This window comes from Struthio camelus, chromosome Z, assembly GCF_040807025.1.
Source record: "Struthio camelus isolate bStrCam1 chromosome Z, bStrCam1.hap1, whole genome shotgun sequence".
Classification (NCBI taxonomy): Eukaryota; Metazoa; Chordata; class Aves; order Struthioniformes; family Struthionidae; genus Struthio; species Struthio camelus.
Genome location: NC_090982.1, coordinates 7737845 through 7762169, shown reverse-complemented (window position 1 = coordinate 7762169; position 24325 = coordinate 7737845). Strand labels below are relative to the sequence as shown.

General features: G+C 39.0%; 1 protein-coding gene across 10 annotated transcripts in view; it reads right to left on the bottom strand.

Annotated features, from left to right (window-relative positions):
- The window catches only part of ELAVL2 (ELAV like RNA binding protein 2), a 92931-nt gene that overhangs the window by 35182 nt on the left and 33424 nt on the right, over positions 1 to 24325 (bottom strand). For 4 of the 10 annotated variants that reach the window (XM_009686777.2, XM_009686778.2, XM_068928518.1 and 1 more), the window contains exons 2-3: positions 16198 to 16288; positions 13558 to 13798 (exon numbers count right to left, since the gene is read on the bottom strand). In XM_009686777.2, coding sequence (XP_009685072.1) covers positions 13558 to 13798; positions 16198 to 16269 — 313 coding nt within the window. In that variant the 5' untranslated portion in view covers positions 16270 to 16288. The remainder of the gene's footprint in view (positions 1 to 13557; positions 13799 to 16197; positions 16289 to 24325) is intronic. The other 6 variants (XM_009686776.2, XM_068928517.1, XM_068928515.1 and 3 more) reach the window with 3 other exon arrangements.

Genomic DNA, 24325 nt, shown 5'->3' with positions numbered 1-24325 from the left:
AACAAAACCCACAGCTCACGTGGCAGAATTTTAAATTTTTGGGGGTGGGTGCAAAGATGGTATTATATTTCAGCACTCCTCCATTGCTATATGGTGGTAATATTATCTGATAACTACCAGATGCTGCAGAACCAGGATTTTGGTACTAGTAGAGTTAGTACTGTTGCATTTTTTCTAAAGTCAATAGTTGCATTATTTCAACATGCTCTTTCAACTCACAGTAACCAAAAGCCTTTTGGCAAGCTTTCAAAGGCTTCTTGCATGCAGCAAAGCTTGGCACACCCACCACACGAGGGAGTCCTTGGCTGCTCTGTTTCCCAGAGCCGGCAACACCCTATGCAAAGGCTAAACCAGTTCATTTCGAACTGATTGAAAATTAAGAGTAACCAGCTAATCTTGCATTTTGGAATTTCTGAAGATTCCTGTAAGATGTACAAACCAAACGAAACAGACAATCAAGAATTTATGCCAATCACCTCTTCCACTGAAAAATAACTAGAACCAAAGTGTTTTAAGGGATACAAATATTAGTGGTGTCTAACCTTTCAAAACCTTTTCAGTAGGTACTTTACTTCTTAAAAGCTGACACTGAATGAGTTCTGTGACAAACTGTTAAAATAAACCCACAGTCTTCAAAGTTCTGTGTCCCCTTATCCTGTTCCCTTACTGATCTCCTTAGCAGGTAGAGCAGAAAAAGCAGTCCCTCTACTTGAGATATCAACGTTAATTCTTTTAACAAAGACTGTAAACTATTATTCAATTTCAAATTAACATCGCAATACAGATTCTACATAAAGCTAAATCAAAAAGTGACAATTACATTTGGTTATTAGTACATCTGGAAACGAACAGGAACAACCAAGCTAATAAAACTCATTTCACATTCTAGCACAAGAATTTACCACAAAGAAACAATGCATCATATACTGATGAAAATGAAAATCTCAGGACTTTCTACAATATAATCACAATTTCAGTGAGGTGAGACTATTCGACTTATGCAAAGATACTCCTACCATAAGATAATGGACTAAAAGGAGAATACCAGTAAGAACTAGAACATCACATAATAAATGCTAACACACACAACCCTCCCCACTCTTCTTCCAAAAACATTACATACTATTTGCAAAAATACTGACAGTGAAGAATATACTCCTGAAGTTAAGAAATAACATTAAGGAGCAGAAAGTCAATGTCTGCAAACCTATAGGAAAAAAAGGATTCTAATTGATTTGGGACTTTCTTTTTTAATAACTAAACTTTAGCTCTGTATGCTGCCTTCAGTAGATTTACTCCTTGAAGACCTGTCAGCCAGTCCTCGATTGAAAGCGAATAGCCTGCTCCTAGCGAATATTAATACATTTTCTGCCACTAGTCATGCAAGTGTTCATTTTACATCAAACACTACTTTCAATAAAGTTAAAGAATAATTTGGTTTAAAGCTGTAAGCCTGTCTTTCTCTGTATAGAAGCTAGTTGGCAAAGAACTCCTAAAATACAGAGCAAGACAACTTCGTATCTTTGTAAACAGTACCAAAATTAAGCTCATAACAACTTGACATTAAGCTTTCTTCTGCCTTTCATCACTTATGTTGCACACCCTGGTGGAAAAATGCTGTTAAAAGAAAGTGGCATGATACTCTTAACATTACAAGCCTATATGCAAAGGCTCCCCTCTTGGACCTACACTATTTTTCACAAGTCCCCTGGAAGTTCACTAGAGGGAAGAATGGGCCTGAGCCACAGGGGCATAGGTCCAGCAAGTGTCTTCTCCAACCGTACAAAAGCACAAATAGCGTGGCATAAACCACCCACCGTAAAATACACAGTACTACGTTAAATCAACCTAAAAGCCAGTGAGTAGTCAGAGCCTGCAATGCTTCGAAGGCAAGCAAGTAAGGCCACAGGAAAGATCCATGAGCAGTATTTGTGGCCTGTGGCCCAAGTTGGTAAGTATGGAGAACTGAAGTTTGATAAAATTCCTATACGTGAAATCTGCTTAAAACACACAAACCCCAAGTCCTTTTAGTTCTCTAGATTTGCAATTTAAAACATCCACATGCTCCACAATATGCTATTGTGATACTCCCAAGCTGCAGTCTACAGAGCACTTACTTGTTTGCAAGGAAGGGACCGGTCAGCTGGTACCACCTTTTTTTTATTAACTGACTGTCAGAAAAATGCTGCTGCAGCTTCACAGGTCACCACTGCCAACTGAGTCTGGTTTAAGTCACTAGAGGTTACCAAAAGCATTTTATTTTGACACTGAATCAGGCTAGAAGCACAAACCCTAGCCTGCAATTCATTAAACTGGACTGTGATCTAACGTTGTACCTACACAGCTATAGTCTCTAGTGAGAGAAGCTAAAGGATTTTGGACAGAACACCATCCGTGTTGCTCACTCACCATTTATTTTTAACATAAATGGTAAACATTTCACAGTTGTTTCAACTTTGCTTTATAAAGCTTGAACTGCATTTCAAAATCAGCTTCAGCAAAATTAAAGCAACAGCATGATTTACTGAGTAAGGGTTACTCAGACACACTGCATCCAAACAAGAATATACCGACCTGAAAAACAGCTGGAAGCAAGGAACACGTGTGGAGGAGGTATATGCCTTTGCACACAAGCAAAACACCAGGGCATTCATTTATGGCCACTACAGGAGGCTGAATACCGACAGTCTTTCCTGTTACGGCTTCTTCTGCGTTCACAGACGGAACTGGTGACAACCATGGACTGCTTGAAATGAGAACGACTGGCCAAAGGAGCATGCTTTCTTACAAATTGGCTTGTGATACCACAAGTAGAAACCCTCATGTTAAGGTGAAAACAGACCATGGAATTTGCCAAACCAACTACCTTATCATCTTAACTTAGTCTTTACCTCTGTTAGCAGTAACAAGTCCTACCGTAAGCAGGAACAGGTCCCAGGTAGGACTTGCGCCTTGCCAGGAGTATGACAAGCAGAAACGCATAATGTTCTGCCCTGTTCTAGCTTCTAACCACCTTAAATAAAGGCAGGCAGAAGTGTATTTGTGCATCCAAATAAAAACCTAGCAGCTGTGAACAAAAGTTCTTTTCCTCAGTTTTAACACATATTGCTGGACACTGGATTCCCCATCCCACCTCCCCACCCTCTTTGGGCTCTTTTATTTGCTACTGAACTTCAGAGCTTTGAAAGACAAATACACCCTGAAATGTATCAGGATTAAAGGTTTGTTTTCTAAAAAAAAAAAAATCTTGTTTTTTTAAGACACATTTTGCAGTAGTTAACTCATGGTATTGCTTTCAATGTGTTTTTACTGATCTTTACTGATGACTGAAAGATAGCAATCAAATTATTGCAACTTCTAACCAAAAGGCTAACATTTACGTTAGGTGCAGAATTTGACTGGGTCAATTCATAATAAAGTTAATGTCCTTCCCAACAGTTCAAAGGGAATACCTTTCTTTCAACTTTAATAGTAGTAATCAACATGCAAGAACAATCACTAATCTGGAGTACTAGATAGCAGAAAAAGTCATTTGTCACTGCAGTTGGTAAAAATGCACAAAGAGAGGATATGCTGAGGAAAAAAAAAAATTTTTTTTTGTTAAATATAGAGACTTATTCAGGTTCAAGTCATGCAGTAATCCCCATAGAATCACAGCAAAATTATTCTGTAAGAAAACAGTATTAATCCTCCATAAGGCTGGGAGGTGGGGAGGGGGCAACAAACAAGGCAAGAAAGTCCCCACCCACCAGCAACCACATCTCACCATAGATGCAAGACTTCATAACCATTATGAAGCAACATTAGGCCTCAAATGCATCTCAAAAGGGCTGTGGCTTAATCTGAAGCAATGGAGGGAGGGACTGGTACTAGAGAGAGCAGGAAGAATAAATCAGCTTTCATCTTCAGTATAACTGGACACTTATAAGATAGAAAAAAGTTAAATTACAAGTCCTTCTGTTTTGGTCATAGTTCTAAGTATCATGTTTTAAAAAAAAGAAAAAAAAAAAAAGAGTAGCTGGCCAGTAACGTGGAAGCCCTTGAATGTAACATAACTATACCTTTGATAAAGCTGGAAATTGATTGTTTTTGTAAAAGTTGTTAAAGGGATTTTAAATAAACCTTAAAATGGAATCCAGGATTTCAGCTGTATTTGTGCCACTTGTGTATTTGTGTATTTTCCCTTCTCATGTGGGTTAAACAATTTAGTCACAGAAAACAGAGGCTCACGCTTTTTTCTTCTTTTGTTGGATTCTATAACTTTCTACCCACTTCTATTCACATTTGACATAGTCTAGGAAGACAAAAAAAATCCGAAGAACAGTATGGTAAATCTGTGTAAAACTGGGAAAATCTGTGGTTTAAGAACTGCCAGGTGAAGTGCACCATGTAAGAGAACCAAAAGTAGAGATAATGTTTTCACACAGTAAGGTAAATATAAAAACACAAAGTTAAAGAAAGCTTAGATTCTTGCTTCTGTAACATGACACACTAGCTGCTTCAATACGTAACAGACTGACCACGAACCTGTTCGGACCATCTGCAGATGGAAGACCTAAATGTTTATTTACCGCTCTGCTCCTAGCGATGAAAAGTGAGTACTTACCTTCTTGCAGGCATACCCATTTCCACAAAATTCACATGACATCCCTAGAGTGAAAGGGCTTTAAGTCGTGCAACCCAGCAAGCCATATTTTACTGCAAAAAGTCTCAACTATTTGGCTGTAAGGCACAGTGGACTATAAAAACTTTGGAGACCTATAAAGTCTGATTACGGTGAGGTCTCTTAAAACACAGTAGCTGCACTAGAATTAACATATATTCACAAAAGGTGGCCTGGAATCACTAGGATATATCAAGGCTTTATATACCTATAAGCACCTCAGAGCAAACATTCGGATTGATAAAACATGCCGCGTGTGCAACCTGGGGTTTTCAAAGGTGTGAACAAAGCGCACTATCACTGCTAAAAGCACTCAAGAGTATCTGATATCAGTAGAGGAGGGCTGGCAGCAGCAGTTTGAGCGCGGCAGCACTGCCTTGGGGTTCTCCCAAACTGCTGCTGTCACTTTGACAAGAGTGAATTTTAATTTGTCTGCAGAAGAGTGCCAGAGAAAATATGTATATTGCATTAATCCCATCAAAAAAGCACAGGGCTTGCTGAAAAACAAAGTGATTTATGTTTTGATTCAGTACGTTCAGAAAGCTTCCTAATCTCGTGTAGTCTTAAAAACATTACAGTATGAAAGCATTTAAGTCTCTGCTTATGCTGTGTAGATCAGCTCATTAAATCAGGTTAAAATATGGTTGAATAAACAGTTTAACCATTTTAAAAAGAGTTTGTTTCAACTCAGGTTAATATATGGTTGAATAAGCAGTTTAGCAATTTTTAAAAATAGTTTGTTTTCACACGAATGTCAGCAGTAAGAGTTGACTAACTAGACAACTTGAGTCCCAAAACAGACTCTGCCCAAAACATGACATGTCCCAAAACAGACATGAAGTCAAACCATTCTTTCAGTTAGCTTTTTATTTGAAAAAAGGCAGCCTAGAAACATCTGAAAGCCTGGAACTGTCTAAAAGCACAGTGTCTGTGCCTGCAAAGGAGTGGACATTTCTGGAAGAGCAAAGACAACCAAATACCATCTTGAAGAGCATACCACAAAGCAAGTTACTTCATCTCCACTGATCTGCATGAATAACTTCCAGGAGACACATGAAATGCCACAAATCATGCAGTTTACTATGAAAAAGCACAGTAAATGCCATTACGTCCTTTTCGGTAACATTAAACAGCAATGCTCCGCCCGCATCAGAGAAGAGACACTGTGACAAACAACGTTAACACACTACAGAAAATTTTCCACTAATACTGCTCTGGATCCATACATCAGGCTAACCCTTCAGGATTACTCCTGCCAGCAAGTCAAGTGAAAGTTATTCCAATCACCAGCTAAAATAGCCAATTCTGCTGTAACACTTTCTTCTTGCTTTGACACACTGAATCCCTACACCATATCAGAAACTGCATTTTTAACAACTGCAGACTTCAAACTATGGAGTTTCTTGAAAATTAAAAAGCTGGGGTTAACACTAACCTTCCCTTCCGCCCTCCCTCCCCAAATCCACATGTGAAATTCCTAAAGTGAGTTGCTTCAGAAAGAACAGACAAAGCAGTCTGTCATATACCTATATATAAAACTGTCTTCAATCACACTTTTTTTATTCTCAATTTCACATTTACTCATGGTCTGCATAAGGCATCCCTGCTGGCAAGATGCAGTCTGCCAGGCAGTACCCTTTAGTCCATATCACTACTCAAATCAGAAGCTGTTTGGCCTGCCAAGATTGTCTCACCTTATCTCAGCACACTGCTAAGCAGGAGCTAAGAGGAACCGTCGTCTCTCATAGCCTCAGCGTACAAAAAGAGCAACCAGCTTCTGCTAGCTCTTCTTTACCTCAACTTGTCTCCCACCCTTAGCGCCCTCAATAGCTTGCAAAAAACATTTGACAGATTAGCATGGTAGGACTTCAGTACATCAGGCACGCTGGAAGTTAGTGCTGAGAAGGCAGGAGAGCTGAGGAGTGCCACAAAAACAGCAATCTTATTTTGGAAAATGGAAAAGTTGAATGAACAGGCTAGGGTAAGTTGTCCTCCCTGCATCAAAACATGAGTTCCAACTAATCCCTGCCCTACCATCCTCAAAGTTTTAGTAAAGAAGAATTTCACTTTCATTACAGGAATATTTAAGGCCTTCTACACTGTGGATAAGTAAGTAGCCATTTTGCAGACGCAGCCACTCCATACACATCTTTCTGTTTGTTTCCTCTTGTTTCCCTGGGAGATGAAAAGAAACAAAGGCTACTTGCCTAGTTTGTCTTCTATATCATCTTGAAGTATAGCACTTGGAGGCAACAAGCCTCGAGTGCCTGACTGAAAGCATAAATATATGACTGTGCTTTCTTTCCATATTAACCGTATGGTTAATTTAGATGTCCCACAATTAGTCGTGCATTAAGGTAAGAGAAGAAACATGGGGTCTGGAGAGAAAGCTAACACCGTTCAGCACCAAAGCAATGGTGACAGAACACTCTGAAAAAACTACAGCCTAGGCTTGACTGATGAGAAGATCACTGAAATCTAAAGTTCCAGTACAGAAAAAACTCAAATTTTGCAATAGCACTGACAAGAGTTCCCGTTGCTGTTCTTTGCAAAACACTTGTGTGGGATAGGAGTTTTGTATGGTCAGAATAAAGACAACTACAGAGGTTACAGACTTTCAAACATTCCAGCAATGAGAGTCAACCAGCCAGCTAGATGGGACACCTTCTACTGTTTCCACAAAGCTTGCAGGATATCTTCCCAGCCAGGAGACTAATAAAATAGCTATAGCAAGCCCAAGAGCTACCTCTGCGAGCCCAGTATTCCAACCACGCGCTGCTCACACAGATTACCCTCCCTCCAGAAAAAGAGGAAAACCCTTCTCTATTTCACAACCTCAAACAATTATTTGGGCAGACTGCATGTTATCACCAGATGTTTCCCTTCAGACTCTGCACAACTGGAGAGCACTACAGAACAGAGCATCTGACAGCCTAGCGTTCCTCTTAACTTTTCAGCGATTGCATGCATACACAGAGCATACACTGAATTTTGACCATTACTGGAACTTTTACTTCTGTAATACTTAATGTGATAAAGCTCAACTCCTTGGATGATATCATTTCTAATTCAACACAAGTTTTCTATTTTCTGCTGCAAGTAACCCAGAATCCTCTGCACTTGTTACCATGGCTCTTCAAGGAAAACAATACAGAGAACTAGCATGAGACATTTCAGTATTAACAACTAAAAACTATTTCCGTATAAACATTAAGTCTAAGCATATTGGCTACAGCTGCATCAATTTTCTGGAAACACTCAACTTTCAGGCATTCTTTTCAAAACCATAGTCCTAGGCACCTGCTGATTTGTGTACTGCATTTTACATCCAAACTATGACCAACAGAACGGGAGAACAGTTCTGAGTATGTGGGAAATTAGCATCTGCAGAGGGCAAGACGCAGAATTAAACAAGACAAATATGAAGAAATATGCAGAATTAAACAAGACAAAACAGACAACTGTTTACAGACTGGTGTAGAGAGAAGGAGAAAGAAATACGTCCTTTCCCCCTGCGTCTGTTCATCACACTACAACGATGGAAGTTAAAGGCCATATAATAACACATGAGAACTTGATTCTGAAAGACTATAGATTTGACCATAAAGAATTTCCACCATATATATTCACTGGCCATGGGCCAAATGGGAGCACAGATTTTTGGAGGAAGGTGCACAAGAGGATCAGGCTTCCAGCCAGCATGTAAATTTCAGAGTCAAGCAGCTGGATCAAGTCTGCAGAACAGGTGCAAGTACTGGTGATCAGGAAGATGTTCCTAAATAAGCTTACCCTGGGATTTCATGTTTAGAAGGAAGAAAACGTGTCATTAAATAGTAGTACAAAAAAAGAAAGAAAAAAGTGAAGAACACTTGGGTCCTTGTACGAAAGGTAACAGGCTATTCATAGTACTTAATTTCAGCTACACAAGTCTGTTTCTGTGAAACACTATTCTAGGTTGATCTCTAAATGTGTCTTGCCTTGTCTTCCAGGTAACAAAGGCTTCCATACCAAACTGCAAACTTAGAATATCCCCATAGAGGCAGCGTTACTAGTTCAAACATGCTCTACCAAAGACAGACAGGAAGAACTGACCTGTCAACAAAAATTCTTTTCAATAAAAAATCTGTAAAATTTCTACGCATATGCATTATTACAATACGAGAACCACAACAGCACTCTGAAGCTGAGAAAACTAAGATGTTCTCCCAAATTCATGAAATCTGATTTCGGCTGCCTCAGAAATGAGACGGAGTTCTTCAAAAGAGCATCCAGAAAGGCAACATCTCCTCAAGCAGTCCTGGGAAAGTGACCAAAAAGCAAAGGCCTCCAGTCATGCAGATTCTTCCACTACACTAAAACAAAACATTTGTTTTCTCGATGTAGAACTGATTTCCCACTTTAGCATAGAAGAGCTGGCATTAGGAAGTGCAGTTGTCTTTCTCACCCACATTCATTCTCATTTGGCCTATTCAGGTTTCAGAAGAGCGGCTCCAGAAACATGGCTCAGTTTGCCATATTAATGTAAGTGTTGACTTTTAAGCAACAGCTATCACCATCTCTTGCATTCCTAAGCAGCTGCTGAACATACCCATCTTGGGGTAGCAGATAGCTTCGGCTTCTAATGCTTAAACCAAAGGAAGGACACGCATAGCTTGTCATAGACATGAGGGCTAAAAAGCAGTTTGATAACTAAGGCTTCATGCTTTCCTACCTTCTTCCTCTATTTTTAATACATTTGCAGCTTAGTTTTCATAATTATGTAAGATTAGATTAAGTAAATGTTATCTGATGCTTTTAAATAAGTAAGCATATAAGATCCTGAATTAAATGATTATTCAGAGCAGGTGATAAGAATTCAGTTGATGCTCTGCAGAGACCATGGTCACCCATCTACTGCAGAACTACAAGTAGCTATCTGGTAGTTTTGTACCACATACTTAACATACCTGCACCTTGGCAAATGCATCTGAATCAAGTTAAAAGCTTTTAAGATTTTGCTTAGACCCCAAAAATATTTGGGCAAAATGACTATTTCAGATAAATTATTTGGTTTGCAAATGAAGATAAGTGACAATTCATCCCCCCCTTCTCAGATGCTACTTTGTTGGTGAGGTTCTCCACATGGAGACTAGTGGACAGCATATTTTAAAATCTTGATTAGTATCATGGTTAATTTCTCTACCTTCAATAAAACAGAGCAGCAATCAAATAGTTACAATTTCTGCCGAGAAGACTGTCAGTGTTTTTCCATTAGCTGAGCAAGTATTTTCCACTTCAGCTACAAAAGGTGCCCCAGCAGCAAGTTGGTCCTGTACACTGCATGCTCCGAGATGACCAGGGAAAGAAGTGGGTCTCTCTTTTCTGCACTTCAGCTCTCTGCCCTACCTCCTTCACAACCGAATCTTTATAAAAGAAGGAATAAGGGACATAAACTTTACATAGACAACACATTGCAAAGAACTATAACTGTTGGTTGAAATAATTAAAATATTGTTCAAATGAGTTGCTCTTCATGGAAAAAGGCTAAGCATTACTGAAACTGCTAATAGAGCCCTTAATAAACAAAGCTTCAGATCGCTCATATGAAACAGAAGAGTGAACTCCAGGATGCCTCCCTTTCCTCCAGCAGGTTTTCCAGAGATGGAAGTCCTCAAGGTCAACTGGATTGAACCCTGAAGTGTGTAGACAGCTTCAAGGAACTGTGGTACTCCTAAAATGCAGTCTTAACCCCACTCCAACAGTGGTAATGGGAGATAACTTGGTTCAAGTCCACAGGATGCTTCTAGCAATTATTTAGGGTAAGATGTTCATCTCCTCCGTTGATTTCACAGCATTTCATGCTGCACTGGTGATCCAGGGCATAGCAAGCCTCAGGAATTTGACACTACCTGCCTATACAAACAGATGGGTTAGCATTTCTTGTTTTCTTCAGAGAAAGCTTAATTGCTGAGCTAAATTCCCTAATTTTCCACTGATGCTTCTTCTGAATTCTTTGTTTTTTTCATTCACTCATGCAGATAACACCAAATTTCCTAGAGCTTCTGGAGTTGTCTTATCTGCTTGGTAAACAGCTCTTCGTTCTGAGATGTTTTACACAAAGTTTCACTTCCTGAAGAAAGAGAATGTGGCCAGACAATGCATCCATTAGTGATGTAAACCCACCTGAATTAGATAGTCAAAAGGTAGATCAATACTTTATTGCTTCAAGTCTCACTCTGTGGTTTAGTACATACAAATATGTATTTCAATTTCTATGCTCCCTCTAGCTTTTCACTGATTAAAGGTATTCGCTAAGTATCTAGGACTCATGACAGTTCACTTAAGATGAAGTTAAGATTAAGTTTCTTAATTCTGGTGTTAAAACAGCGAAAGTAATCCCGAAATTCAGGCCAAATCTGGTAACAATTTCATGTTCCAGATTGTAGAAAGAAAAGAAAAACTTGCTTCCCAAGCACTCTCTGTAAGACCTGAGGATGAATGAGAAGAGCAGGACTAAACCTAGAGCTCTTTCTTCCCAGCATCCACTAAGACAAGGTAACCTTACTTCAGGCTTCTCAAATTAGAAGAATTGCTCCCAAGGCAGTTATGAGGTCAGATACTATATTTTTGAGTCTCATACATAATGAAACCTTTTGGAACAAGACTAGTGCAGTATGTTTGCTAGCAGCTCTGAAAGCTCAGGAGCTGCTGTTTGATAAAGAGGAAACACCACTTCTCTCCAATAGTTCTCTCCTACAAAGAGAGTAATTTAACTTAAGGATCCCTCTTAGGCATCACTTTATACTTCACAGAAAACATTATACCTTCAAACAAGAGGTTTGACATTACATTCTGCTCCATTCTCTACTCCCAGAGAAGGAGCTTTTTGACACTGAGAAGCAAATGGCTTCCAAATATCAAAAATATCATGTAAGGATGTGAGCAATTTGAACATCTATCATTAAGGCCCTGAGGCTCATCTCTGTGCCTCCAGCAATCTTTAATGGAGAAAAGTATCTCATAGTTTAGGAACTTTAATAAGGAATGCTAAACATGCAGACTCAGATCTGCAAGATAAAGGGCAAACACCATGAACTGCCATCCCACAAACTGATGGGATGCCCACTGATGAAGTTCCAGTTACAACTCTGCTTCTGGAACAAAAGGACAGGAAACAATTAAGGAAAAAAAACCTTTTGTTTTGAAGCACTAAGGTCATTACTTAGAGAAGACAGGCCCATTTTTCTTGTATGAAGAAGCTTTTAGCTGAAAACAACATGTGGCATCTACTCAGCCTAGTTTGTCTGACATCCCCAAGCACGTTCAAGAACAATAGGGGAAAAAAAGCAACCTCAAAAAGAAAATTACATCTGAATAATATCTAAGTGTAAAATCAATATTTTGACTAAGTGTGTATTAGCAGTAAATGGATACGAATCCTGGCAATTAAAGCATTTTGTGGTAATAGCTACAAGTTGAGGCAAAAGTTTGTCCCACTATTCAGCAGACTGGATGGTCAATTTAGAAGGATAACAGCTGCATAACTTATCCTGCTCTGCTGACTCTAGGCAGATGCACACATAGCTGAACAGAACAATGGGAAATAGTCCACATACTAGCTTTTTCCTGCCACAGTCCTACTTAGATATCACCCTTCCAAAGACACAGCAGTGATAGCACCAATGCAGACAGAGCTGACAGAACTTCATACTGCCACCCTAGAAGAACAAGTACGTACTCGGGACAAGAGAAGAAAGCAGATGCTGCAAGCTATGCAGAAGAGGTTGAAGCCACATATAGTATGTATAAACTAGAGCTTTTATCTTCCTGCTCAGTGTTGTTGCTCTGGGAACACTGAATCACAACGAAAAGATTTTATTTAATATGTGGAAAATACTTATATTCTGCCACTACCTTTCCGTACTACAGAAGTCTCCGCTTCCATCCCTTAGATCAGAACATGAAGAACATACAGATAGCCTTAAAGGACAGTTTTAAACACAGAAGCTAACCAGCACATTCAGGAGCTGCAACCAAGAACATAAGTTATATTCTTCAAGGCTGGAAATTTGAAGATTGTGCACCAAGCCAGGATATTAAGTGCCAAAGTCAATGTTTCTATGTACAGCTAGTATGCAATGTCAACATAACCGTATGTCATCGTATATCGGCTCTTTCAATAGAACAGAGCTTAAAGAGTTGAAAACTGGAAATGAGATAAAGTGAACTTTACCATTCACTCTTTCATTCTTTCTAAGTATAGGCATCCATCTGATAATTCTTGCAAATTTAAAACAACTGGTCTAAATGCATGTGCGACCTGTGCAACGGCTGTTAGAATAAAGTGCTAATACAAGACAGGACGTACTGTTTCTCACTCTGCAGTTCATACCTGCATTCTCAAGACAGCACACATTGCTTAAGTGGGTATGCTAAAGGAAACTGCCATGAATGCTGCAGTGCAAAAGCTGTTCCACCCAGAACACTAAATAAGGCCCACCCTTTTCCCCAAAGTACAATTTTAATTCCCATCCTCCAGAAAGTTTGTTAGCCCCAGCTGACACAACTAAGTCATAGTTCCAACACAGTTGAATAAAAACTCAGGTAAGTCTTGTGTAATTATCTGCTTTTCCACATCTAAATCTTCTTCCCAAGGACTTTCAGCCCAGAGGCTCTGTTAGCATTTATAGTGCTCATATGCAAACCTGGATGAAATGCAAATATAAACACTTCATTTTTTTCCTGTATAATCAAGACCGTGGTACAGCTCAATTCCTTCAGCCTAGCAACATCTGCATTTTTTCCTGTTGTTGCTCCATGATTTAGAAAACTGTAAAACACCAACTGAAAGCTCTGTACTGGAGAGGGAAGATATGTCGATGCAAATAAATAAATAAATCGCAGCACAAGCATACCTGTTATTTTGTCTCTGACAAGCTTGCAGGATTCTATCTCACCAATGCTGCCAAACAGACTCTTCAGCTCCTCCTGTGTCATGTTCTGCGGAAGGTAGTTGACTATTAAATTGGTCTTGCTGTCCTCTGTGTTCCCCGAATCAACTGGCGATGAGCAATTGTTTATGGCATTTGAACCATTGGCTGTGTTATTGCATGTTGGTCCATTAGACAGTTGTGTTTCCATGGCAGCAATTACCTGCTAAAAACATAGAAAATGAGAACTGTCAAAATGCGTATTTCACAATCTATGAGGGAGAGTCCAGGCAAAAATCTAAAGACCTGTCACTATACAGAAGTGGTATTGCCAGGCTTGTATAATACCTCTCTATGCAAAAAAATAAAAATAAAAAGTTAGTCAAGGCCGGTATTTTAAAAACATATAGGCAAACCAATAGCCAAAATTTATTTCTGCCCTCCTCCCCAACCCCTGCATTTAGGGGCATCACAGCCTTTCTGGTATAGAAGTTACCAAGCAGAATGCGCCACCTGCAAGGCTAACCAGTACTGTTAATTTAGATTCATGTCACTTCCGTTCTCCATTGTGTTTTTTAAAATTACAGTATTTGGTTTTATGGTTATTTTTCAAAAAAACAGCAGGGTGTGTTAACCATGTCCTAAGCTTAGTAAGCACTGGAACACAGCAAGATTAATAATTTATTTGGAAAGAGATGCTCAGAGAGCTAAATGAATGTGCTGGGATGGAAAACACTCTTCCTCAATAACTCTTAGGTCAATCTGCTGTCTCCAGTGGTTGGAAATAGGTTTTTTAAATGCATTTCATATTTGATTACTCTGAAACTTACTGGTTTCCACTTCTTCTTCTTCCCTTCCACAAAAACCCAAAACATTTAAAGTTGATATGCTATTGATGTGCAATGGTAAATCAACAGTGAGTGAGCAATCACCACTCCAAAAATTTTTGTTTCACCCCCAAGTAACTGACTGAACGACTGGCAGATATAGCAGCAGTCCTTTAGAAAAATGCCCAGGAGTTGCCAGATGTAGGAAAGGCACTCTAGCGTCTCAGTTACTCACTAAATGGTAGTGGCTTGGCAAATACAGTAGCTCTTTAATGGTAGCCAAATATCCAAGACTTGGATAGCCTACCCTGTTAGAGACCAGCAACACAGGACAACTCATAAAAGAAAAAAAATCTGTAGATTTGTTATCCGTTAACAGACATTTCAAAACAGAAGACTGATCAAGACAGTTTCATAAAAAATTCAGTGACCATTGAAACCCAACTTCATACTGAGATTCTAGAGGGATTTTTCTCACATGAAAAAGCCTATCACAAAATCATAGAACAATTTAGGCTGGAAGTGACCTCTGGACTTCATCCAACTCTCCTGTTCAAAGAGACATATCCAATCAACGCATAACCAAACAGCTAAGTCAACTGTACTCAGTGACTGCAAATCTGAATTTTAGTAAGTCTCCTAAAAACATTAGAGGAGGTTAGGTCGAGTTGTCTTAAACTGTAAATCAGACATTCCTGGAAAGACATTTATGTTTTGCATACAGAAGTATTCTCCAAGAAGTTACTTCAGTACAAAAGCAAAAAGGAAGATGCCTATTAGGAGCTTTTAATATAAAAATGCGATCCAGTTCTCCTGAGGAGCTACCACTGGAATAGCTACGGTCTTCCTGTGCAACACACTCCCAGGGGTAACCTGCTCCTGGCACTGTCATGAAACAAGTCTGCTGAAAAGCTGAGAAAGTAGCTGAGGCCAATTGAGATAAATTACTTTTCAAAATGCTCGTTTCCCTGGCAGAGCTGGTAGCCCCAAATGCTGTGCTCTGACTGAAGTTCTCTAGGACTCCATTTAAAAAAAAACAAAAAAAATTAAAGCATTCACTGATGAAAATTAGCAAGATTTAGCAAGGACAACAAACAATCCTCACTTAATTGCACAAGTATTTTGATGTTCAGGTGGCAAGAATGAAATCCTAAGCCAGCATTCAAGTGAACAGCTGCAGTAGCCTGTGTGTGCTGAAATTACAGCATTTCTCAGCCACAAGGCCATCTGGTCTGAACAAACTGATACTAATACGCTTTACAAATAATGCATATTCCACAGATAGGTTGAATACAACTGTTCACAAAACACAAACCACATCTTCGGCAGTTATTGCATATTTTTCATCCAGAAATAGTTTAAGAGATAAATTTACAATTTTCAAACAATTTTTTAGAATAAGTATTGTAAACACACTTTTAAAATAGTAATCAAAAATACACAGTATACAGGTTTTTAATGCAACTGCAAATTAGTATTCAGACCATACCAAAACCATTTTAGTACAATACTACTCTTCAGTTATCCACTGGATATTTTGAATAAGCGCTAGATCTAATTGACATTAGAAGAGAGGCAAACCACTGCAGTTCAATTTTTACAGGAGATCACCATATTAAGGAAAAAGTTGTCATGGTACACTAGTGCGCTCTAGGCCCTGACAGAATAGGGACACAACCTACAACCTATAATGAACAGAGTTGAAGTGCCAAATGAAAAATTAAGGAGTTTGGTATGGCCTCAGCACTATTAACACGTAAAAAAGTAGCCTACAGAATTTAAGAAAAATCCCACAGACCCCAGTCCAAGGCTCTGCTGCCCACGAACCACTTCTAAGCAGAGAAGCCACATCACACAGTCTGACTGCCATGTTAGTTTGGAGTTGCCGTCTGCAATATGGACACAAAAAGTACCATATGTTAGATTAGCAAGAGAATGCAACAAATCAGTTTGTACAAATTTACAGTAATTGTATTTATATTCCCAGCACGTCCATGCAGTGTGGCTTAATTGGGTTTTAGGCAATTCCAATCTAATCTGTCCAAATTCCGTTCCAAAGTTACTTTTCTTACGTCATTTGAGATGCTTATTAAAAAGACGATTTAGAAGACAGTGCAATCTAGTTACCCCAGAATCTAGCCTGGAAACTACCTCAAGAACCGCACCGTACCTAAAAAGAACCACACCACAGCATCCTTTTTTTTTTTTTTAAATCTGCAAGACAGAAGGAAGAAAAAAGCAAGAAAATGTAATGAGCAGGCTTTCTGTTAGCATGTAAGATGTTCATGCACTGTTGAAAAATAACTCCCCTTACCTGCCTTCTCCAGCACACAAAAATACAGAACAAGACAAACCACTTTGCTAGAATCTGGACTGTTCTTTAAATCCTATACCACTACCTTTTAAAAATAAATTAAGATCTTCCACAGACTTGCATTCAGTATATTTGCTTGCAGTGGTTCTGCTGAAGTATATTAGTAGACGTACAAATGGCACTGAAATAACCAGTCCAATAAATAGGAATACAAGAAGTAGTTCCTCATAAGGCTATTTTTGTCCTCAAACTGCTTCCCCCCCTTCTTTAAATAAACCGTAACCGCAAACCCAGTGGGATTCGAAATGAACAGTGCTAGGAGGATACCAGTAAAGCTAATGGGCCTTTTGCAGCTGATTGCAAACAGTTCAGATGTTAAATATAGCCACAATACTGGCAGGAATAGGAAAGACACCTGACGCTGTTGCTACAGCTCCAGACTGATGTAAATCCAAGCTAGCCTTCTTGCCCTGTAAGTCTCGTTAGCAGATGAGAAAAATCTGAGCAGTGGATTAAACCTGATCAAAAAAGAGAGAGATTCGGCTTTTGGAAGACTGCTTCACACAGGATTTCAAACACACATGTATTTCGCAGAAGCTTTTTCTATTTTAAAACAGCATAGATTTGTTCCGATTATTTCAATTTTCTACCAAAGTCAGTATGGTTAACTGACTTGATGCCTAGCCTTTATTTTTAACCGAAGTCAATAAAGACCTTTTACCTTTTTCCACACAAAATACTCGAGGCTTTGACATCAGCTGCAAGCTTGCAAAAGCATTCTCTCTGGTCTCAGCCCCAAAACAAGGCCAAAGACTAAATTTCTGAAGGACTCACAGGCAATTGTTCACAGAATTGCTTATCACATCAAGGAGAAAACAGAAAAACTCGTTGCACTTGTGCTAAGGCCAGACAAGTTTTATGAAGCAAACGTCAATAAAACAGTCGTCTACAAGTTTCTCAGATATTGCAGTGATGTCCATGAAAGATTATGTATTTAGACTCCTGCAGCTCACAGGAAAATAGCATGATGATTGTTTTCTCTGAGCCATGAGCTGAGGATGGAGAACTCCTAGAGAAGGACATAACTGTATGCAGCAGATTTCAGTGCATTACACCAGTAGACTTCACTATGTTCTCAGAGCAGCTCAGAAAAGAGAAAAGATCTCTCATTTAAAGTACTTAAAATTTACACAATACTGAAGTGTTTAGTAAGATACTTGCATCAGTGTACAACTGGTCAGTCCCTTACTATACCACTATGGTGTCAAAATCAAGTTTTGATTTTCTTTAAAAACAATTTTTATTCCTTCCAATCTTACACAGAAGATTTCACACCTAATTTGGAAAATACTGTTCTTACCCTTATATTTTTTTCAAGTGCAGCAGAAGGGTAAATAAAAGGAATATAGCTATATATTGCAAAATGAGGAAATTGATTTTAAAAAGTCACATTTCTAACACAGACAAGCCTATAATTATTTTAAGATTACCATATGTAGCATGTTAATTTAAAGTGTAAGCTGTGAACAGTCTCCAAAAGTTTTTTTTTTTTTTTTAAATACTGAACTAGTGAAGAATTACTGGTACTGTAAAGGAGAGCTAAAAAAGCTTTGACCATATTATCTTCTGTGGAGATAATATTACATTTCAATTTATTACACTAGTTCAGCAATTACTGCATTCAAAAACTGAGAAGTCAGTTAAGTTTAGGAACCTGGACTCACTGTATCTATTAAAGGAATTAAAGAATGCATTTAAAATACATTCAGATTAAGAGGAAAATAAGTAAATTTAGAAAAGGATTTGCTAGTTTCTTCATAGTCCTGAAAGCAGGCATAACTGAAAACAAATGTCTTCAGTTCAAATACAGTGATTATTTCTATTTATTAATGAGTACTCCATTGGAGCTATTTTTAAATAAATGTATTTTAATTCATCAACCACAGTTAAGATTTTACATTCAGATACCTTTAAAACACTGTCTGTGGCATTTTCTAATTAGCTGCTGACCAAGCAAGTCATTAGTAAGGTATTCAAAAAAAAAAAAAGAGTGCTTTAGAAAATAAAGTTGAGCTAGCAAGACGAAAGAGAGGTAACAGTCACTGATAAGAGTCAATTGCATTGGTCTACTATCTCTTTTTGCCAGGAAAAAAAAAAGTCAGTATGTAACGTAATCAAGTATTCATGCATAGTGAAAAATAGTAACTGAGTCTAGATCCTGGCAGTCTTAAGTCAAAGACTGAAGCAAGATGCACTGAAAAAACGGGCAAGACTTGTTCAAACACCATTAACATCCCACATGCGTAAGCCAGCGAAGCCTTCATCCAAGTGCATCACAGTTGCAGCCAGGGCCTCCCCACCATCTGTTTGGCATTGCTGTTTTGACATCTTCACATCCACCTCTCTGCATCCCTGTCATTTTGACCTAAAATGATTTCATACAAGTATATTCCAGATGTAAAAATCTGTATTTCTAGATAGCACATCAAAATCGCTACACAGATGCATGGTCCGATTAAGCTGTATGCTTCTGGATGATATTACTATATAAATATGAAAACATAAAAATCAGCACCCTGAAGTTAACCAGACATCAGATATTGGAGGCATCTCCCTCTAACAGGCTACCTTTTTTCAAAGGCAACCAAAGCTGCACTATCATGTAACACCAGCATGAAGAATGCACACAGCTGATCAGATGTTTTCCATGTGGTCCTAAAAAACCCTAAACACCCTTCTGAAGATCATCCAGAGAAGGCACATATCATCCGGACATACCAGGACACTTCCAGAACATGCTGCAGGGACCATTATTTCCCTCCTTGTCTTCTGGGTACAGAGAGTGGAACTGAAGTGCAAGCCAATTATCATATGTTGCTAATTTAGACAAGCTGATGCTACTGGATTTTGTTTTCATAATTCTGGGGGTTTTTTTTGGGTGCCTGTAAGGAATATTTCTAAACCTTAACTAAAAATGAAAGAAAACAACCACCACTGTTTGACCACTCAGTGAAAGAACGGAGCCCAGACTAAAAAAAGAGTACTCAGCACTAGAGTTGGTCAAATTGCCACACACTTGCTAGAAGTCCAATTCACTGTAAAAAGAGAACTTTTTTTTTGTGGGGGGGAGGGAGAGAAAAACCACACACAACTCAATAATATTTTTAATAGTATCTTCAGAAAGAAAGAGTTCAAACTAATATTGTAGTAAAGATAAAAATCAGTAAAGAGGAAAGATGGTAAGTTCTAATTATCAAAATACTGGTAACAGCACACTTTTGGGGGGGGGGGGGGAAAGAAGGGGGTTAGTCCAGCATCCTTTATGAGGCTGCAAGAGCACAGCACCCATCGACGCATGGTTACTCTGAGGCCCGTCAGAGGTGAGCAGCTGCCAAATTCAGCATATCCAAGAGCACCTAGAAAAGAGCTTCCCAAACTCCTTTATGGGTAAAGACACATACAGGCAGCCAGAGAGCATCTCTTCAGTCTGCATCTGCTTTTCTGACCAGACCACCACCAACTCTTCCAGGCCCCCAATTCAAAGCAAACTTGTTGGTTACTCCAATATCTATGCATAATGGCACACATTGTGTTTGGCGAGTCTGCAAATACAAGTCTGATCAATACGAATCTTAGTCTATGGCTTCACTGCTATTTTCAAACTGCCTCAGACAGCATTTCTCCATTAATACCCTTCCTCACTCACACACCTGCTCACTTGTGTGTCATTCTCTCTGTTATATCAGTAAAAAAGTTGCATAAATCAGATTAGGGAACTGCTCCAGGGGAAAACTCACACAGGACAAGAGAAAAAAGCCTTTTCGTTTATGCAGAAATTATGAAGAAGAATTCTTGTGGTATAATATTGTTCAAAGTCCCCAAAAGTTCATGAAAGAAACCTTATCTTCTGATAATAAGGTGGCCTCAAATTTTTCCTTAAAGTTAACAAACTAAACAGGGGCAACTGTAAGAGCAGACAGAGTAGTCAAGCTATGCATTAGTAAAAACAAAGAACACAGCCTCTCTCTAGAGCGATCAGGTTACAAGAGAAGTATTTTCATACTGACTCTTGTATTCATCACGAAACAAGTAATACAGCTTAACACTTCCATATTTTGGCCTTAGCGAAGCCAAGAAAAAGGAGAAAGTGAGTGAAGAGGTGGAAGATGGATATGAAGAACAGTCACATAGGATGTGAGCAAAAGGATTTTAATTCATCCTTGTGCATGGTGCTGCAGCAGTTCACCTGTAGAAGATTTTGGCAAGAATGAGGAGGCAGCTAGGCAGCCTGGACCATTCCAGGTGGGCAACAAGGAGGCAGCTGCTGGAAGGTCGGAAGGGAAATAGCCATTAGTACAGGCATGAAGTCTGCTACCAGGGAAGAGCTTGGTAGTCCTCGTGACTACAGTGAAAGGACAGAAGGATAAGTTATTTGCTGAAGGTAAGAATTTAGAGGGAACAGTGAAAACATACCTAGGAAGAAAAAAGTCTCCATACAACATGCAGTGTCTTCAGAAACTCTTCGTGTTCCAGCTAGCTGGCATTCTTAAGCCAAAATAACTTGGGTGATGCTCTAATAATGCTGCACTGACTACTGCTACTAGTTTAGGAGGAAAGAAACCAGCATAAAGCAACTACAAGCAGTTTTGCAAAATTATAAATACAATAAGATGAGGACATTGTTTGACATCTTATCTAGAGAACTATCTAGGACTGACCTAGAGAACATGCATGAACCATTAACAAAAGCATAGGCTAATTATCAGATAACCTCCTTGACAGAGGAGAAGGGAGAAAATGTACAAGAAAGCTGAAGTAGTTTTAGAAATTGCACTGGAAATATTGACTCTAATATCCTTCTGTAAAGAAAATATAAACCTGCCTTCTATTAAGTGATCGATTCAAGATGTGAGACTGCAGTAAAGCATTTATATGTTCCTGATTATACAGAAACATAATCACTTACAGCAACATAAGTAGTTATTCCCAGAATGAGACAGCATCAATAATCAAGAAGCATGAATAAGCTTAAGCTAAGGACAGAAGAACCCAACATGAAATGATATCCTTACTTTTTTATTGCCATCTTTCATACAAAAAAGGTTCAGGGCATCCGAGGGGAAACTTTTATTATATTCAAAATGCTAACTAAACGTCAAGTTGACCGTCTTGCCCAACTACTACCTGCAACGCTACTGACCTGAATAAAAGTTTCACCAAAACCGTAAATGGCTCACACAACAGTTCACTGATAGTACCAGAGTATATAAAAGAGATATACCATCCCTGCCAGATTAGTTTTATTCAATTACATATTGTATAGACCATGGTGGACCCCTACACTGATCTACTATTCTGAACAGTCTTTGGTTGCTTCAACTCAGCTTCTTTTTTTTTTTTTAAACAGAAAAAGTTCTTAGAGGACAAATAAATTTGGTGGTCTAATAAGAGATAACTGAGTAAGAGAAAAGTTTAAGCACAAGCCTTTCCTCCAGTTTGAGTCAAATGGCAAATCTCAGACATAAGTTGAGAACAATTCCAGGCTTGATCAATACTTTAAGTATGGCCTAAGAGAAGAGGTATGCAGACCTTCGACTGTACAACACCATTCACAAAACCTTGACAACCACAGAAATGAAGTTTTTGCTCTTGTTCATTTAAACATTGGCCCACACAGTCACCATCTCATGTGCTAGCAAGTTTGCAGCCTTCTAAGGAAGTGCTATCCAAGGCAACACAATGCTGCCAAAGGGCATATGCATCCCGCAAGAAGTTAAACTTCAGCGGTCTCTTGCTACAGACATTTCCCTTTGGCCATATGCATCTGCAGTCCTCTTTGAGCATGCTGTGAATAATGAGACAAAACCCTGAGATTCAGAGTGGAAGTAAACAACTTGAGGACTGTATTAAATATGGCATCTTGACACCTAGAAGAGTTTCAACTCTTCTGTGAGAATCCATTTAGATAGACTGTCCCCACTCCCCTTGAACTGGCTAGGTCTCCCCCTTCAGTTTAACTTCCACCTCATTCTTTGGTTTAGGTGCTATAAAACTTCTTCCTTTCATATTTTGAGCTTTGGAAATTTTAAGACTTTAGTGTTACTTACATTGCTTCCAGCAAACAGCCAGAGAAAGGAAGCAAAATAAGAGTATTGCAACTCTGAAGAGATGCTCAAAGTCAAAAAAACAACCCAGAAAACCAACTTCTTCCCGATTCAGGAGGCAGCACTCTCACACTCCTTTCCCTGAAGGAGAATATAGTTAAAAGATTTTGTCCCTCATGTCCCAGAGTCTCTGTAGCACAACACAAGACCCAGCAATGGGACCAGAAGACCAGATCTCATCTTCCAGACCAAAGAAGCCAAGGTTAAGGAAACTCTTTGTTTTCCTCTCCAATTTTCACCACAGCATTAGTCTCTCCCAGCTTCCTGGGAAACTGGAAAGATGAGCTGGCCCAAAGCCTGGCAGTGTCACAGAGACCCCGCAAGAAGCAAGTCCCAGCAGGTCCATAATGACAACAAACTCTTGTAACTCATCATCTCCCTCATAACCCTACCCCTCAAACTGTACAGCAAATCTCCATGATGGGGATTTTAGGGAAAAGGCAAGTTTTGTTTTCTCACAGTTAACTTCGATTTAAGGAAGAAGTTTCTTAACTGAATATCCCTATCTCTTAACCCCTTCCATATGTAGCTAGTTAGTGAAACAACCGAAACACTCAACCTCACATGAGGAAGGAAAGAAGCAAGCAGCTGGAAGTCATAAACCTCCAGTCTCCATGCCTCTCCTTCTCACATGCCCCTCTATACAAGTCTTTTCAAAAGGCTGCCAGCCTGGGACACCAATACAGCCTGCCCACTCATGCCTTCACTGGTCTAGTTCATAAGAGGACTGACAGACAGTCATCTCATGGGTTGTTTTTTTTTTTTTTTTTTAAAAAGCTTTAGAAATGAAGATAATGAACATGCAAAAGTATCTAAACGGAAATAAAATGTGCATCATTTCTGCACACATAACTAAGTCACTTTTGCACACGAAAATTTCAATTAAACCTTTGGAGGAAGAACAGATCTTCAGAAAGACAGGAGCTTAGCTTGCAAGAGCAGGTCAGAAGGTAGTGCAGTCTGCTGACACTGACTTAACCGTAGATCTGGCAGTTAAGACAGTGAACAGAACTATCCAAGCAGACTGGGGCTGTACACTGTCTAAAAACAGCTTACCTGCATGCGACTTATCATCGCACAACACAAAAGTTTAATATTATAATCTTTTTTGGCTAACCTAGAGACTGGGCATATGAAGAACATGGATAGCATGTTATTCAACAGAAGCACAGTTGATAAGGTCAAAGTCTATTCTAAAATATCTGTTCTCTAGAAGTCTTCCCGACTTGACCAACTCATAAGAGCTCTCCAACTCCTACTGATAGGCACATAAAAGTCAGAGAGAACGGCAGAACATGTGGAAAGACATCAAGTCTTTATAGCAAGTTAAATTTTTTTTTAATCAGAACATTTAATCACTGCTTTAGGAGGTTAATATGCATTGGATGAAAAAAATAAAGAAAAGGTTCATGTTTTTATAGTACATACAACCAGTTTTCCAAGGGATA